This window comes from Eptatretus burgeri, chromosome 13 (genome assembly GCF_056783735.1).
Source record: "Eptatretus burgeri isolate ZD-2024b chromosome 13, Ebu_testis_v1, whole genome shotgun sequence".
NCBI lineage: Eukaryota > Metazoa > Chordata > Myxini > Myxiniformes > Myxinidae > Eptatretus > Eptatretus burgeri.
The window spans coordinates 37,155,721-37,174,982 of record NC_140973.1 but is presented as its reverse complement, the minus strand read 5'-3'; the positions used below and the strand labels follow the sequence as shown (position 1 = coordinate 37,174,982).

At 51.6% G+C, this 19,262-nt stretch overlaps 1 protein-coding gene across 6 annotated transcripts in view; it reads left to right on the top strand.

Annotated features, from left to right (window-relative positions):
- The window catches only part of LOC147014243 (anion exchange protein 2-like), a 120,526-nt gene that overhangs the window by 21,055 nt on the left and 80,209 nt on the right, over positions 1-19,262 (top strand). For all 6 annotated transcript variants that reach the window (XM_085852014.1, XM_085852012.1, XM_085852011.1 and 3 more), the window contains exons 6-8: positions 10-194; positions 5,511-5,763; positions 5,998-6,228. In XM_085852014.1, coding sequence (XP_085708140.1) covers positions 10-194; positions 5,511-5,763; positions 5,998-6,228 — 669 coding nt within the window. The remainder of the gene's footprint in view (positions 1-9; positions 195-5,510; positions 5,764-5,997; positions 6,229-19,262) is intronic.

The window sequence follows — 19,262 nt, the reverse complement described above, 5'->3', positions numbered from 1 at the left end:
CCTTTGCAGGTTGTGTGTCCTTCCTGTCACACCCGGTGATGGTGTTTGTGCGTCTTGGTCAGGGCTGCCATTTTCCAGCCCTTATTGAGGTACCAATCCCACTGCGCTTCCTCTTTTTGTTCATGGGACCGATGGATGCCAACCTCGATTATGATGAGGCTGGGCGCTGCATGGCTGCCCTGCTTGCTGACCAGGTACTCCATAGCCGGTACTCCATTGCTTTAAGTCATAACTTGCACTAATTATATGACCGTAGCTGAGTAGGTGTGATGATTCAATAACAAGTGATGAAACCGATCCGGCAGATGATGGGGTGTGTAGCATTGGGATTCTCATGTGTGTTCTCTGTTTATACATCTGTCTTTACAGCTGTGGAGGAACTCTGGGAAGGGTTTTAAACAGCAAAGGGCTTACCTTGGGTAGCCTTTCATGGTTGCTTTATGCAGCTTATTCACCGAGAAGAACATGGGAGGAGTGTAGCAACTTTATATGAAGAAATACATATATATTGTTGCGAATTCGCGCCCGCCGGCGTGTGGACGGCCACGTAACTCGGATCGCGGCACGTCGCCCACCGGACAGACAATTCAGTCGTGACCCTCTCGGAACAACGCCGGGAGCTAGTCACGGGTGGGGGTTTAACCCCACCACGACCGTGCCAATTGCCAACCCGCGCAGGATAGGGTTGCTCGCCAAATTCGATCTACCTAAGTACCTGCACGGATGGTCGACCAGGCGATCGTACCACACCGCAGGCCGACTCCGGACACGAACCGCTTAAGCAGTCCGTTCCGTGGTACAGTGATAACCGAGCGGTGTTATCGTCGGCCTCGATGGTTCCGATTAATTACTGGGCGTATAAAGCCCACTACGAACCCTTTACGTGAAGCAGGATGGAGGGTCAATAAAGAAAAGATGAAGCGAAACGGGAAAACAGTTCACACAAACCACATTTATTTCCCGGCACACGGAAAGCACACATATACAGCCAAACAGTCAAAATGCACATATAGCAATCAAAACAAAAGCAACAACGACGCAGAGTTACTACCGACTACGCGCACACACGGCAACACTTATACAGTTCTACTTTACAGACGGCGCCAACACACATTTACTCAAAAGCAAAGGAAAGAAGCCACCCTCATAGACAAGGGGGCAGACGGGCCTGTAGGCCAATATGCGCGCGTGACCTGAAGGAGCGGCCAGGCCCACGAGACCGGGGGGGGGGGGGGGTCCTACCTGCGTTCTCGTGACGCGTTGGCGGATGAGCCGCAGATGTGGCCGCGTGGCTGTGCCCCGACTCCGTGCTCCTTGGCGGGTTTCGTTGGCACGACGTTTGGAGTGGGGAGGGAACGGGGCCCCCTTGTTGCACTATCTCAGCGTGGGGGAAAGGGGGAATTGTTGATGCCCTGGAGGAGGGAGATGGCTGGCTGGCTTGGGTCCCGCGACGAGCGATCCCACACCGCGACCTCGTCACCGACCGCCGTCCTTCTCGCCTCGGACCCGAGCTCCTTTGCCTCTTCCCGCAACTCTTCTCAGCCGACTCCAGAACCCAACTCTTCCTGCCTCACCAATGACTTCGCCACCGCACTCGACTCTCTGCCACACCGATCACTTCGCCAACCGACTCCACCCTTCCTGCCACACCGATCACTTCGCCACCCGACTCGACTCTCTGCCACACCGATGACTCGACTCACTCTCCCCTGATTTGCCTTGCACTCGCCGTTTTATAGGCCGGCAGGAGAAAACAATATGCAAATATCCGTATCAGGATGACCTCGGGGGCGGAGCCACGCTCGCCAATTGGATGGAGGAAAAGTGGGCGTGAACCTCCCCTGATCCTAGAATTTGCATATATCGATTTCACACAGACGCGCCTGGAGGCGGGGCCAAGCTGCTCCGCGCTTGCTAATTGGACGGAGGGGAAGTGGGCGTGTAGTGTTTGTAATCCGAATTTTCCTCGGAAAGGCCGCTATTTGCGCTCGCGGCTCGGTGCGTATCGCTGAACGGGCCCAAGACAGCCCGACGCTCAGTGTTCACAGGTGGTGCGGGAATGGCCGTAGAAGGAGAGAGGTGAGGGTGGTGGAGGGTTTTCAGTGGTGGTTTGATGGTTATGGTGGCGTTTGGGAATGACGGTGATGCAATGTTTGCGGGATTGAGTTGTGAAGGTAAAGGTCGTGGCTGTTAGCGTTGTTGTTGTCTGAGGGTTCGAGCGTGGTTGTAGTTGGTGACGATGGCTGGTGTGGTGGTTAAGGTGGTTGTTGTGTGATGACGGTTGAGATGTGGTTGGTTCAAAATAAAGATAGAATAGGAAAACGGCTATCTCAAAGCATCGCAGCCCGAATGAATCACATAAATTCCCTCCATACAACGGGTTTGGGGCTAACTACACATGTACTTCGAGATATCTCACCTACGGGCCCTTCATGGTGTAATGCCAATTTCCTCAGCCGTAACAATATATATATATATATATATATATATATATATATATATATATATATATATATATATATATATATATATATATATATATACCCATTGATATATATATATATATATATATATATATATATATATATATATATATATATATATATATATATATATTGTTGTGGTTGAGGAAATTCGCAAACCACCATTCAGGTTCCGTAGGTGAGATATCTCTGTAAGTACATGTGTAGTTCGCCCCAAACCCGTTGTTTAGAGGGAATAAATGTGATTCATTCGGGCTGCGACCCTTTAAGATAGCCGTTTTTCTGTTCTATCTTTATTTTGAACCAACCACGTCTCAACCGCCATCACACAACAACCACCAACCGCAACGCCGCTTCACAACAACAACAACACCAACAGCCACGACCTTTACCGTCATGGCTCGCTCCCGTAAACATCGCATCAGGTCATCGTAGTGACCAGGTCACTCTACCCTGGATATGCTGCTTCTGCTCTCCCATCAATCGATGGAGGTCCTCAATGCCAGACAGGAAATCCGAGCCGTATCCCTGGACATATCACGTGCTTTTGACACAGTCTGGCACCCTGCCCTACTCACCAAACTCTCTTCCCATGGTATTCAAGGCCATCTCCACTCATGGCTCGCAGACTTCCTCTCCTGTCGCAGTCAACGTGTGGCCCTAAATGGAGTTCTTTCATCCCCTCTTCCTGTGCAGGCTGGAGTTCCTCAAGGTAGCGTTCTGGGCCCTGTTCTTTTTCTGGTTTTTATCAATGATCTCTCGGACTCTCTGGAAAATCCTCTATTTCTCTTTGCCGACGACTCCACCCTCTGCCGTACCATCTGTCATCCCTCAGACCGGCAAGCAGCAGCTTCTTCGCTCACTGCAGATCTGGATAAAATCACAAACTGGTCCAACACGTGGAACATGTCTTTCAATCCAGACAAATCTCACACTCTCACTATGTCTCTTCGAAAGGACCGTTTACAAAACCCCCCATCCACTTTCTCAACAATCCTCTGGAAGAAGTCTTTTCTTTCAAGCTTCTAGGTCTCACTATCTGCCATGACCTTTCCTGGGAAAGTCACATTTCCAACCTCGCCTCAAAAGCCAGTCGCCGACTGGGAATCCTCCGTCGTGCCAAGTCCTTCCTCGGCCCTCTTGAGCTCCTGACCACTTACAAAGCTTTTGTCCGTAGCCTGATGGAGTACTGCTCTCCCCTCTGGGCTGGTGCTCCTGCCTCCCACCTTTCTCAGCTTCACGCTGTCGAAACCAGGGCATTTAAGATCATCGGCATCTCCCGCAATGAAGCTGAGTCTTTGGGCCTCTCACTCAATCACCGCAGGTTGGTCGGTGGTCTTTCTGTCTTCTACCGACTCCTCTCCAGCCTTGCCCCCCCTGCTCTCTCTGCGATTTGTCCCCACCACATTTCCACAGGGCGCTCAAGGTCCGCCAACAACCCCCTTCTGGTAAAACTACCAAAATCACGAATCACTGCTCATCTTTACTCTTTCATTCCTCTTTTTTCCCGCCTTTGGAATAAACTTCCTCACTCTATTCTTTCCCATTCTTCCCTCCAGGCTTTCAAAACAGCTGTTCACCACCACCTCTTATCTTCCCCCATCCAAATCCTCGATCTTTTCTACCCCCGATAATCCACCCAAGCCCACTTCCATGCAGTTGGCAAAATATATAAAAAAAATTAAACATGCAGTTTAGCAATACTTTGGCACTGCATTTGGCAAAATATAAGGAATCTCAACCCGATCGCGCATGCACACAGAATGGTAAAGCAATTGCTTCAGTCTGTCTACCTGTCTGGCAGTCATACAAAATTGAAATTCATTACAAACAAGAAACTCAGTTTTGGGGATGACATAAAGGACACAAACAACAGGCATGAAGAACTACTCTAACGTGTTAAACAAGGTGGTGTACAAGATGGTGTATCAACAGCGGTAAATTTCCCAAAAAGTTATTTTTTTCTCTTTTTCAGCTTTTAAAACCTTTATTTTATTAAAATTGAATTAGATACTTGAGCATTATAGAACACAAATCGCCTTCATGGCACTTTCAAAAACCTTCCATTTCGCAGAACAATACTTGTAAACCGAGAGCGGCACTCGGTAGGGCACATTCCACCGCCAGGCTGAACAGTTTACATTTTGTATCTCACTGAAAGGTTAGATCTGGATCCAGACCTTTTCACCAAAACCGAATCGGCTTGTTCTTCTCACGTAACCACCTAGTTTTGTCACAACTCGTCCATAAGTTAAAAAAAATATTATGCTATATATCATTTTTGGCAACATTCTCTCAAAGGTGAAGAATCAGTCAAAAATTTTTTTTTAACTTCTTGTATCCGGATCTGGATCTTCACCAAAATCGAAGTGATTCGTCCTTGTCACACAGCCAACCTGTCCACCAAGTTTCATCCGAATCCATCCAATAATTTTTGAGATATCTTGCTATATTTGGGTTTTGGACCTATCTCTCAATTGTGAAGAATCACTTAAAAAAATGATCGGATCCGGATCTTCAACAAAATCTAATAATTTCGTCCATATCACACACCCAACCTGTTCACCAAATCCGAATCCGTCCACAACGTTTTGAGATAGACAAACAGACAGATAGGGGTGAAACCACAACGTCCACACACCTTCAGTGGTGGAGGTAAACATCTGACTGATGATATTTTTCTTCGATACTTTTGTCATGCCATTTGTACATAAGGCCTGGCATCAAAATCACATGATTACCAAACTATGGCAGGAAAGAAACTTTCCCTGGACATGCACACTGAAGGTTTAGCAAGTTCCTTCAGGGAAGAATGGTTTCTTGCACCCCATTGGCATCGTATAAACCAAGTTTCTCCGTCACCTAGTTCTTAGACGTCAGTTGTGATCCAAGTTTGTGCATCAAGTAAGCCGAGATATATCTGCTGTTCTTGAATCTCATGCTCAAGCTGAGTATTTAGCACTGCATTCTCCTGAGCTGTGTGGATTGTTCATCACTATGCCCAATCCTTTGCACACAATGTTGCAGACATTCCAGTTGGCAGCGTACAATGCAAGCAATCAAAATGACCTCACGACAGCCCTGGTTCAGTTTTTGGACTACAGTTTGCTGCTGTCATCAGGACTGGAGGCCAGAAGTGAACTGCTCTCTCCCATCTACAACCCACGCCGTGCATTGCAACACAAGTACCAAGAATCTGCTAGGAGCCCAGAACCGCTCGCAGACGCCAAAGTGATACCTGCCGTCCTCCCGTATCCTCCGTCAGTGTCGAATGCCGTTTGTACGTCACTTGCTCACCAACTTCCCCAATGTGTACCCGCCATCCAATCCTGACAACTGTCTGCAAAAAGACTTTGAGTTTTATTTCTGACAATGTCAAGTGTCACAGTTTTTATTTTCTTCATTTTTTTTTCTTCTTCTAAATATGATCCAAACTTGTACATTAAAATTACATTTCAAACAAATTTAAACCACTTTTAACAATCCCTGTTCTATTCATCGTTTATCACCATAGCCTCCACAGGAGCATCTTCTCAACCCTATTCCAGTTGTTTGTTTCCCTCACTTGATGATCCACTTGCACGTGCCGGACACCCTTTTGGGGGCCTCTTGCGTGACGTGGCCCAGTGTTATCCCAAGTACCTGAGCAGCCTTCGGAATGGCCTCAGCGTGCAGTGTCTGGCTGTCTCCATCTTTGTATACTTTGCTGCAATTTCCTCCTCCATCACGTTCGGTGGTCTTCTTGGTGAGGAACTTCTTATTCCTTGGAAACAATGGGATTTATTTGATTTTTTTTAATGTTGTCATCGTATGCAATAATTTGGCTTTCCTGAATGCTACCCAGTGCAAGGAGCAATATTTCGGTGTTTATCTTCCATGACTAAACGGAGTAGCATCCGTCCGTGCATGTGCCACGCATTAATTTAAACGGTTCCTGCTGGCAGAGAATAATAAAAATATGACCGTGCATCCTGAAGCTGAGCTGAATCAGGAGCAACAGTCACTCAAACCCCCTGCAGACCCCCTTAGTCCCCGATTTATTTTAATGCCATGAATAAACTTTAGTACATCACGGGTGATCAATGTTGTGGTTAAGTTTTAACCCGGGTCAAACCCGCCCCTGTAGACCCTCTTGATGAGTGCAGATTTTTATGCGGTCGGTAAACTTTGGTATATCATGGGTGATGAATGTTGGGGTCAAGTTTCATCAAAATTATGTGTGTAGTTTCGGAGAAGAGAGCAAATACCTATTTTTGGTGTTTAACCACTCCCTCCGCCATCGCCCCCTTTAATGATTGCAGATTTTGATGCGGTCAATACACCTTTGTTGGATATCAGATATGAAGTTTGTGGCCAAGTTTCATCAAAATCGTGTGTTTGGTTCAAGCGATAATGACTGAAGTGTTTACAGACTGATTGACTGACTCACTCACTCACCGACCGGCACTGCTCAATCACATCTCAGCTCACCTGACTAAAGTCAAGGTGAGCTAAAAATGGTACAGATGGAAAGCTAATAATAATCAATTTAATTGGAACAAAAATTTCAAAGTTGTAAAATGTCATGCACATTTAATTATATATATATATATATATATATATATATTATAGATATATATATATATATATATATATATGTATATATATATATATATATATATATATATATATATATATATATATATATATATTGTTGTGGTTGAGGAAATTCGCAAACCACCATTCAGGTCCTGTAGGTGAGATATCTCTGTAAGTACATGTGTAGTTAGCCCCAAACCCGTTGTTTCGAGGGAATAAATGAGATTCATTCGGGCTGCGACCCTTTAAGATAGCCGTTTTTCTGTTCTATCTTTATTTTGAACCAACCACGTCTCAACCGCCATCACACAACAACCACCAACCACAATGTCGCTTCACAACAACAACAACGCCAACAGCCATGACCTTTACCTTCACAACATGCTCTCACAATCATCGCATCACCACCATTCCAAGCGTCACCGTGGCCAGGGACCGCCACTTTAGACCCTCCACCACCTTCACCTCTCCTTCTGCAGCCATTCCCGCGCCACTTGTGAACGCCGAGTGTCAGGCTGTCCTGGCCTCGTGCGGGGCGCGCGCCGAGCAGCGGGTGCAAAAAGCGGCCTTTCCGAGGAGAAGTCAGATCAGGAATGATACACGCCCACTTCTGTTCCGTCCTATCAGCAAGCGCGGGGCGATTTGGCCCCGCCTCCAGGCGCGTCGGAGTAGAATCGATATATGCAAATTCAAGGATCAGGGGAGGTTCACGCCCACTTTTCCTCCGTCCAATGGGCAAGCGTGGCTCCGCCCCCGAGCTCATCCTGATCCGGAAATTTGCATATGGGTTCTCCTGCCGTACTATAAAGCGTCGAGCGCGGGGCGAATTCAGGCAGTTTTTGGGCTTGGGCGAGTTGGAGAGGTGTGGCGGCGGCAGAGTGTGGCAGCAGCAGTCAAGACGGGTCTGGAGGAGAGTCAGTCTGTCGGGGTTGTCTGTCGGGGAGCTGCAGAGAGGGGAAGCCGGGAGCGCGGTCGAGGTCGCAGTGGAGTCGCTCGTCGCGGGACCCAAGCAAGCCAGCTATCCTCTTTCCCCAGAGCATCAACAATTCCCCCCTGTTTCCCCCCCACCCACCCCCCCCTGCGCTGAGATAGTGCGGAAAGGGAGCCCCGTTCCCACCCCATTCCAATCAGTGCCAACGAAACCCGCGGAGTAGCGCGGAGTCGGGGCACCGCCGCGACATTTGCGGCTCATCACAAGACGGGTAGGCTCCGCCCGGTCTCGCGCCCACAGACCACGTCTGCCCCCTTGTCGTTGAGGGTGGCCCTTTTCTTTTGCTTTTGAGTATATGTGTTGTCGGCGCCGTCTGTAAAGTAAAACTGTGTAAGTGTTGCCGTGTGCTCGCGTAGTCGGTAGTAGATCTGCATTGTTGTGTTTCTTTTGTTGCAATTGCTTTTGGTGCATAATTGTTGTAATTGTATATGTGTGCTTTCCGTGTGCCGCGGAATAAATGTGCCTCATGTTGAACTGTTTTTCCCGTTTTGCTTCGTCTTTTCTTTAATTGAATCTCCATCTTACTTCACGTAAAGGGTTGGTCGTGGGCTAAATACACCGGATAGTTAATCGGAACCGTCGAGGTTGATGATAACACCGCTCGGTTATCCCGATAGTACGGAACGGGTCGCTTAAAGTGGCCCGAGTCCGGAGTCGACCTGCGTCGAGGTGCGATCGCCTGGTCTACCCTCCGTGTGGGTACTTAGGTAGGTCGAATTTGGCGAACAACCCTATCCCTCGCGGGGGGCCGATTGGCACGATCGTGGTGAGGCCGAAAGGCCCACCCGTGACTAGTTCCCGGCGTTAGTCCGAGAGGGTCACGACAGAATTGTCCGTCCGGTGGGCGACGTGCCACGATTCGAGTTACGTGGCCGCTCGCACGCCGGCGGGCGCAAATTCGCAACACTGGTGTCAGGAGTGGGACACAAACCCATCCCCCTCCTCGCGGCACTGGAGTCGGAGAGCGGGAAAACGGGCTCTCCTGTCTCTAGCTAAATTCACGGGAATCGGTCCAGGGGTGAGAGGAGCGACCCCCAATTCCCGCCAAATTACGAGCGAGCTAAATTAACCCGTTACGAGAAATAAGCTGGCGTCTCAAGGCGAGCGGGTGCCGGGTGGATTAGGTATGTGTAATAGTAATGTAGAATCCATGGCTCAGGACGAGATCACCGTGCAAGAGAAATCCGTACCAGAAGGTTGGGAAAGGCATCGATGCCGTTCATCTGGTCGATTTTTTTTATTATAACTCCACCACTAAATGTAGTCAGTGGGAGTGGCCAGGGCAGGTGACAATGCGGCAGATTATTGAACTCGTGCAAAGCATGAGCAACTGAATGAAGACGAATGCTCAACAGATGGAAAACAAAATGGATGAAATTAATGCAGACATGAAGGCATGGGGAAAGGAAACTCGGACCGTGGGCGAGAAAATGGCGACGCCACGTGGCGGAGACTCCGAACCAACGGGAGGGAGTGCAACGGTTGTCAGGCCCGCGGTTGGGGTGGGTGAGAAAATAATTCGGGAGACGTGTGAGACGAGACATGAGATAAAGAAGGTATTGTAAAAATTAAAATAAAGCCAGGAGGAGACAAAGGAGGGATTAAAGGTCGAAACGGTGGAGTGTGAGAAAAGACTTCAAGACATGACGAACAGAGTTGATAAGCTGGGACTGGAGGGAAAAACGGAGACAGAGGAACTGGGAAGACGGGTAGAAAACCACAAGGGCAAGACGGAGGGACAGTTAGAAGCCAAAGCAAGGTCGGAGGGTGCGGAGATGAGAGAAGAATTAGAAAAGGAAGCTTCTGAGTTACAGAAACACCAAAAACAAAGAGGGGGAACTACAAAACGAACTGAGAGTGTTAAAAGAGGAAAGGAAGAGAACGGAAAATGAAACTTTAAGAAACCACACTGTACAGATCGTACAGCTGGAAGCGAAGGCCAGACTAAAGAATGAGGAACAAGAAAGAGTAATGAAGGAAGAACGAATGAGACAGGAGAAAGAAATCAGTCAGTTGAAAGAAATGACGAGATTGCAGAACGAGGAACAAGAGAGACAGTGGAATAAAAAAACTGAAAGAGTATGAATTTGAAACTGAACGACAAAAGGAAAAAAATAGGTTGGAATACGAGGAGAAAGTAAAGGAGCAAGGATTGAAGCAGGAAGGAGAAATCAGGAGATTGAAGGACACAACGAGATTGGAGAGGGAAGAACGAGAGGAACAATGGAATAGAAAACAAAAAGAACATGAAGCTGAGGTTGACCAATTGAAAGAAAAGCTGAGGCTGGAGTACGAGGAGATAGACAAAGAACAGCAAATGAAACACAAAATGGAGATGAACCAAATGAAGCAAACCATGAAACTGGATAAGGAAGGACAGGAGAGGAAACGAGGAAGAATAGTGAGAGAACAGCGAATGAAACACAGGAAGGAAATGAGCCAATTGAAAGAAACAATGAGATTGGAAAACAAAGAGCAGGAGGAACAGTGGGAGAGAAAACAACAACTATATGAGTGTGAAATTGAACAACTAAAACGGAGAGCGAGATTGGAGTCAACGGAGATTGAGGAGCTCCGGAGGGAGAACGAACAGCTAATGGGGCTCAGAGAGAAAGAACGACTCAGATGGGAAGGAAAAAGGAACCAGGAAGAGACAGAAATAAGGAACAAGGAGAGAAAATGTATAGAGACACGGGAGACAGAAAAAATAGAGGAGAGACTGCATGATAATGACAAGGTTAGAGACGTACACACACACACACACACACACACACACACACACACACACACACACACACACACACACACACACACACACAAACACACACACACACACGGAGGTAGTGGAGGACAATAGGGGTGAGCTGGCGGACTGGGTGGAGACCCAGTGCGAGCAGTTGGATAGCCTCCTCCAGGAACGATGGGAGGGAGTATGAACCCTTGAAGCGAGTCACGACCAGGTGGGTTCGGTCGTGCTTTGCGAGGTCGAGGGGAGGAGTGCTGTGGACAGGTGCACGGAGAGCTTGGGGGTATAGAGGCCCCGGAGACCCTTGTGGGGATACAAATCCCCAGTGTGGTTGTCCCAGTGTGTGTGGTGCAAGGTGTGAGTGCGTCCGCGTGTGTGGAAGCGACCCCGTGTGTGAGTGGTGTGGTGGCAAGTGTGCCGAAGGGCGTGCTCCCCAGCACGCCGTGTGTAAAAGGGGCACCGCAAGTGGAAGAGGCCGTGTGTGTGAGTGAAACGGCCAGTATGAATGGAGCACCACGTGTGAGTGGAACCACGGGTGCAAGGGAAATGGCATGCGTGAGTGAGCGGCCGAGTGTGAGGGATACAGCGGTGTGCAAGGTCACTGTGTGTAAGGGAGATGTCGGTCGGCATGCGTGAGCACGCAGCCGCTTCTCCCGGGGTGAGTGTGATGGAGTGGAGAGTGAGGAGCGTCGTGGCATGCGGGAGTGCGTGTGTTGAATGGAGACGACGACGGCGACAGAGGGACAAAAGCCGAGTAGCGGCTGTAGCTGTTTCGGGGACCGTGCCGGGTTCACCCAGCAGCGAGCGCGAGGTCCGTGCTGTGCAACGCACGAGGCCCCCACGTGCTCGCTTGTGGGAGTGAAGTCCCGGTCCGGAAACGCACGCGGTGGATTTGCCGATCCCGCGGACGGACAAAGTTTAGGCAGGATTACGGATTTGGACCGGACGGGTTCTTCACGCGGGCGTGTGTGTTAAGCTCCAACGGGCAAAGCACGTGTGTTCGCGTGGGGAACCCCTCGAGACGTGAGGCTTGTGTTGTTTTTTTATGCGCCGGGTGACGTCATGGCTGCGTGTGTGTGGTTGGAATCCGGCAGGAGGGTGAATCCCTGCCGGATGGTACCGTCCAAGAGGGACGCGAACAGCTCCGTTGACGTCACGCCAAAGTGCGCAGGTTGCGAGTTTCCGCGCTGGTGCTGCGCGATTAAAAAAAAAAAAAAGCAAGCCTCACTTTCGGGTGAACACGCTTCCCGGGCAAGGGGTGGAAGACCCCCTTACCCTGGGCACAGGATGAAACTAGTTAGGGGGAAGGGTTAGCTTAGTTAGACCGGCTCCATGGGGCAGGGGTAAGTCCTCATGGGGCCCGTGGAATGGATTAGGTAGAGGGATTTAGATGAGATTTAGGTTGGGAAATGGATTTATGGGATTATTTGGAGACAGTGACAGACTTCGGATGTGTAGAGGGGACGTAGTTTAGCTACGTAGTTAGACAACATTGTACTTTACGATACTTCTACATATCGACGGTCCCCTGTGCCAGTGCGCATGCGCAGCCTGAGCCGGAGCCAGGGATGTCGTGGGCGTTTCAACTTGTTCAATACTTGTTTGATTATTGTCGTTCCACGCTAATAAAGTGGTCGAACAAATTTAACTCTGTTCTTATTTATAAGCAAACAACTTGATGCAGTCGAGTAAAGATCGTCGGTGCTGAGGAGGACACGACTGGGTGAAAACGGACCACGAGAACGTCGACAGTGAGTTTGGATTTCTCGGGTACTGTACCCACTCTTTGCCCCCAGGAGACTGTACACACGTGTGCATCACCGAAAATAGAACGTTTACTTCAGAATAACTGTTCCTATGGCGCTGGTGGAAGTAGAGTGCCCGATCGAGGGTTGTGACTATATGGCTACACACGCAGAGGCGGCAGTGGTGGCGGCCATGCTGAGTGTACACGCCACTGTGCACGTCGCTGCCCCCAGGGCGGCGAGCTCGAATGCCAAGATGGAGAAACTCAAGCGTCCCTCCATAGCACTGGCCGGAACGGGCAAGGCCTGGTCGTACTTCATAACCCGCTGGGGCGAATACAAAACAGGTACTAAGCTTGTCAGACCCGACATACTCGCGCAGCTACTGGAGTGCTGTGAGGAGGAGCTGAGAAAGGACCTCACTCTCGTGGCGGGTAGGAGCCTCGTGGGCAGCGATGAAGAAGACGTCCTCGCCGCCATGAAGGAGCTCGCCGTCCGGACGGAGAACACGATGGTAGCTCGAGTGGCCCTGTCTACCATGCGGCAGGGACACGAGGAGCCCGTCCGGTCGTTCCACGCCCGCATCAAGGGGCAGGCGGACACGTGCAAGTATGAAATGAAGTGCACCAAGGCGGGGTGCGATCAGGTCAACGACTTCACGGAAGAGATATTGCGCAACGTGGTTGCCCGTGGCATCGCGGACCAAGCAATACAACTTGACCTACTCGGTGAGAAGAACCAGGACATGCCATTAAAGGACATGATAGAGTATATCGAGGCCAAAGAGTCTGGAAAACGCTCGGCATCGCGCCTGCTTGACACTCAGAGCATGGACGGGATCAGTAGTTCGTATCGGCGGGGAAAGCGACAGGACGTCCGCGCCAGAGTAGGAGCCAGGCCGGAAAAACGGAAGGCCAAGCCTGAAGGAGTATGCATCTACTGCGGCGAGGTGGGCCACGGCAAAACGCCTCAATGGCGCGCCATACGCGCCGAGTGCCCCGGATACGGTAAAAAGTGCCGGAAGTGTGACCGCCAGAATCACCTCGACAAGGCGTGCCTGGGCGGCCGATCGGCAAGACCCCCATCTAAGGAGACCGACTGGATGTACGACGAGCAGACGGCAGCCTTCGTCGAGCTATGCACGGTCACCATGGCCAGCACAGAGGACGAAATGCGCGCGCTTCCCCTCGCTCACCACCTGTACGATGATATGTGCGAGAAGTGGATGAAACGCATATCCGACCCGCAGCCATACGTCAACCTCACTCTCACCAACAAGCGCGAGGATTACAAAGCGCTGGGTTTTAACCTCCTGAAACACACCCGCGCGGTAACCCTACCCGCTATGGCAAACACGGGGTGCCAGAGCTGCCTGATCGGCATTAAAGTCGTCCAACAAATGGGCCTGAGTACTGAGGACCTCATACCTGTATCCATGACCATGAAGGCCGCAAACAACAAAGGAATTCGTATCCTCGGAGCCGTGGTCGTCAGATTCGCTGGTAACAGTGACGATGCTCGGAGATTGGAGACGCGCCAAATCGCGTACGTGACGGACTCTTCAGACCGCATATTCCTCTCCCGCGCGGCCTGCATGGACCTGGGAATGATCTCGGACAGATTCCCGACACTCGGAGAGGTGAATCTGACGACCTCGGAATTGTGCCACTGCCCGCGACGCGCGGAGCCGCCGACCAAGCCGACCACACTCCAGATGCCAGCGACCGAGGCCAACAGAGAGGCACTACAGTCACATTTACTCAGGATGTATGCTCAGAGCACATCCAACACGTGCCCACACCAGCCACTACCGAGAATGACTGGCCCGCCACTACGTCTTATGCTCAGTGAGAACGCGACACCGGTTGCCCATGACACTCCCATCTCCGTGGCCATACATTGGCAAGATGAGGTAAAAGCAGGCCTCGACCAGGACGTTCGGCTCGGCGTGTTGGAGGAAGTACCCGTCGGCACGCCGGTGACATGGTGTCACCGCATGGTAATTTGCGCGAAAAAGAATGGCAAGCCGCGACGCACCGTCGACTTTCAGGCCTTGAACAAGCATGCGTTCCGCGAGACCCACCACACCCAATCCCCGTTCCACCAGGCGAGATGCGTACCTAACGGGAAGTGCAAGACAGTATTCGACGCATGGAACGGTTACCATAGTGTCCGCCTACACGAGGACGACCGCCACAAGACGACCTTCATCACTCCATGGGGGCGCTACCGGTACCTATCTGCCCCACAAGGGTATATGGCATCGGGGGACGGTTACTCACGACGATACGATGAGATCGTCGCAGACATTGGTAACAAGACCAAGTGCGTAGATGACACGCTACTATGGTCAGACACGATTGAGGGGAGCTACTTCCAGGCGGTCCAATGGCTGGATATATGCGGCCGGAATGGAATCATCCTCAACCCGGAGAAGTTTGTCTTCAGCGCACCCACGGTGGACTTCGCGGGCTTCACCATCACCATGACCGACGTGCGACCGTGCAGCCGCTACCTGGAAGCAATCCACGATTTCCCACAACCGCGTAATATCACCGACGTCAGATCGTGGTTCGGGCTTGTCAACCAGGTGGCATACGCCTTTAGTATGGCCGAACGAATGCAGCCATTCCGGAAGCTCCTGAAAAGTGGAGAACGCTTCCAGTGGTCCATGGAGTTAGAGGACATATTCCGCGAGTCGAAAGACGTGATCGTACAAGAAATCAAACACGGTGTCCGCATATTTGACAAAACTAAGCCAACATGCATCGCCACGGACTGGTCGAAGGAGGGAATCGGATTCTGGTTGCTTCAAAAGCACTGCCGATGCGTGCCAGTTCGACCATTCTGCTGCACTGATGGATGGAAAACAACCCTGGTTGGCAGCAGATTTACACACGTGGCAGAATCCAGATACGCGCCCATAGAGGGCGAGGCTCTCGCAGTTGCGGACGCCTTGGACAAGGCGCGCTACTTCGTACTGGGCTGCGAGAACCTGATCGTTGCGGTAGACCACAAACCACTGCTGAAACTCCTTTCGGACAGAGCACTTGACGACATACCCAACCCCCGCCTCAGGAACCTCAAGGAGAAGACCCTGCGTTATCGCTTCCGCATCATACATATCCCGGGCATGAATAACAAGGCGGCAGATGCCATGTCACGCAGGCCGTTCGGCACCACGCGACCTCCACTCATGAACCTTCCAGATGACAATGCCACCATAGCGACCCACCTCCAACCAAGCACGCACACCGACGTCCTGTCTCTCCTACGCCAAACTGAGCTGGAGTATGACGACGACGTTGAGGAGGACAACCTGGCATGGTGCGCCGCGGGCCTCGAATCATTGCGATCAGTAACATGGGATCGCATCAGGGAAGCCACCAGCAGCGATGGCGATATGCACATATTGGAGGGAATGACAATGAACGGCATCCCCGACTCAAATATCGAGATGCCAGAGACAATTCGCGACTATCACCAGTACCGCGAGAACATTACATCGACAGATGGAGTGATCCTATACAAGGACCGAGTAGTCATACCACCCTCACTCCGCGGCGATGTGCTGAGCGCCCTACACGCTGCCCACCAGGGCGTATCAATGATGACCGCCCGCGCAGAATCCTCTGTATTCTGGCCAGGCATGTCGGCCGACATCAGCGCCACTCGGACAAACTGCGAACACTGCCACCGGATGGCACAATCACAGCCTGGAGCGCCACCAACTCCACCTATCCCGGTCGTTTACCCCTTTCAGGCAGTGTGCTCGGACTTCTTTGTACACAGGGGTGCACACTACCTTGTGACGGTGGACAGATACTCGAACTGGCCGATCATCTCAAAGTAGACGGGTGGCGCCGCCAGACTCATAAACCACTTACGTCGCGCCTTCGTGATGTACGGGACACCAGAAGAGCTCGCGTCGGATGGGGGACCAGAGTTCACCTCCACCGAGACCAGGTCATTCCTGCACAGATGGGGCGTACACCACCGCTTGTCATCGGTGGCCTTCCCTCACAGCAACTGTCACGCGGAGATTGGAGTTAAGACAATGAAACGACTTATCACGGACAACACCAGCCCGCAGGGAGAACTTGACACTGATGCTGTGCAGAGAGCGATACTACAATATCGTAACACGCCTGACCCTGACACGAAGATCTCCCCGGCAATGTGTGTCTTCGGCCGCCTGATACGTGATTTCATCCCAATTATCCCCGGGAAGTACAGACCGCACGACACTTGGCATGAGACCCTGAAAGCGAGGGAGGAGGCCCTCCGCAAACGTCATATCCGCACAGCCGACACCTGGGCAGAACACACCAAACGCCTTCCGCCACTTGCTGTAGGGGACCTAGTCCGCGTACAGAACCAGACAGGATTCCACCCAAAAAAATGGGACAAGACAGGCAGTATCGTGGAGGTACGCCAACACGACCAATACGTGATCAAGATCGACGGCTCGGGCAGAGTCACACTTCGGAACAGGAAATTCCTGCGCAAGTTTAGCCCAGTTCGCAATGACCAGCTGCCACCCCGGTCTATCTATGATGATCTAGCAACCCGCATCACTGTACCTGCACCCGTTGTAACACCGCAACTGCCTGACCTCAACAGCGAACCCGTGACATCTGCGACGCCAACGGGGCCCACGCCGGCACTGACGTCAGTATGCACACCCAAGCGCAAGACAACACCCGTTTCAGACACGCCAGCAGCACCAGGACGAGGGACACCGAGGCGCGTGATCCTTCAGACCCCACCATCGGCCCCTGAAACCCCGAGAGCCCCATCCACACTGGGGCCCGATGTGACACCACCAGCACCAGCAATAGGTCAACGCCGATCCACCAGAGCGACCAGCGTGCCTGCCTGGCACAAGGACTACTCCATGGAATAGTCACACGATGGGCGATATAAACTTTTGTTCATTCATTAAACTTAATATTTTCTCAGCCTTTATCTATTAACATAATAAAGACTCGGAGGGAGATAGAGAACATTGTACTTTACGGTACTTCTACATATCGACGGTCCCCTGTGCCAGTGCGCATGCGCAGCCTGAGCCGGAGCCAGGGATGTTGTGGGTGTTTCAACCTGTTCAATACTTGTTTGATTATTGTCGTTCCACGCTAATAAAGTGGTCGAAACAAATTGAACTCTGTTCTTATTTAGTAGTGTTAAAAGGAACATGCTGTAGTTTAAGGGACGACGTGGGAGCACGAGTTAGTTAGGGGAGGTAGTTAGAAGGATGGCAGAGTTCAGTGGTGTGTGTGTTGAAGAGTTGGTGAGTTGAGTGAGTACATGTGCTGGGTGAGTGAGTGAGGCCAGCGGGTCTGTGTGTATGGAGCGAATGTGGAATGCATGGTGCCATGAGTGATTGGGGGGAGGAGTGACTCCTGCCCAAGGGACCCCGGGGTCAGTGTAAAGTGAGTTAGCTGGGTTAGTCAAATTGAAAAATGGAAGTCGTTTTGCTGTTGGTGGGAGTGTAGGCTCGAAACCCGTTTGGAGGGGTGCAGGAGCCCTGTTGACGGGCTGGGAGCGTGGCTGCGAAAGGTGAGTATCGCTGAGTGGGTACCCCGGGCACCAGGCTAGTCGGCCGTGGTAGGCCAAGGGCCCATGGGGGGCCGGGATAGCGTAGTGGGCACGGGTGCGCCCGCTTGGTGCGGGGGCCCGGGGCGCCGTTAGCCGCGTGGGCAGTGTTGTGGGCACGGGTGACCCTCGGAAAGGGGCCCGGGAAGCCAGCCTGCCACGTGTGCGTTTCAGGGGAGGTGCCATGGGGGGGCACTCCCCGGTGTTTAGGGAGCTGGTAGGCTCGGAGGCAGTGTAGTGCCCGGGGGTGCCATCATAGGAGATTCGGCAGAGGGTCGCGCCTGCCAACGGGAGCCACGCGTCCCAGCCATGAGACCATGTGAGGGCACGGAAAGAAAATTGGGGGGCGCGGCCCGAAATTGAGAGGACACCAACACAGGCGACGGGAATCTGGGTTGTTTGAACCAATCGTTTAAGCGAGAGGCGCTTGTTGAAAGCCCCGGGGTAGTTTAACAGTTAAATGGTTAGGGTAGATAGGAAGTGTACCCCTCCGCACCATCCATCCCCTCACTCTCATTGTGGGCCGCTGGACCCACTTTGTGTTATAGATCGCTGAAGTCTGGGGAGGCCATCCTGAGGCTTAGATTGGGCCTCGACACAGGATGGAGGTAGCTCTCCCTTGTTCCCCTCCAAGAAGGGAACGTAGGGGTTGGGAGTAGGCTAGGACGATAGGTTAGCCGAACAGAGACAGTAAAGGGGGTTAGGGGACGAATTATAGTGGGGAAGTAAAAATAAAAAAAATAAGTTGGGGCTAAATTGGGGTTTGACAAATTAAGGGAGTGGGTATAGACAGTGACAGGCAAAGGCGATAGGTTGGGAGGGAGACCGTAGGGTAGGTCCGAGCCCGCCTTCCGAGTGGCCAGCACCACCGCACTCCCTCCACCAACCTCCACTGAATGGCAAAGGCTGGCCAGCTTCATCTGCTGGCTGCGTTGCTGCAAGGCCTATGCCGGCCCACTTCATCGGCAGCTGTTGTTTTGCTGCAAGGCCTGTGCCGGCTGGATTGTCTTTAGCTGCTGTGCTTCAAGGCCTGTGCCGGCCACTTCATCTGCTGGCTGTGTTACTTCAAGGCCTGTGCCAGCCAGATCGTCTGCCGGCTGTGTTTGCCTGCAGCGGTCCTG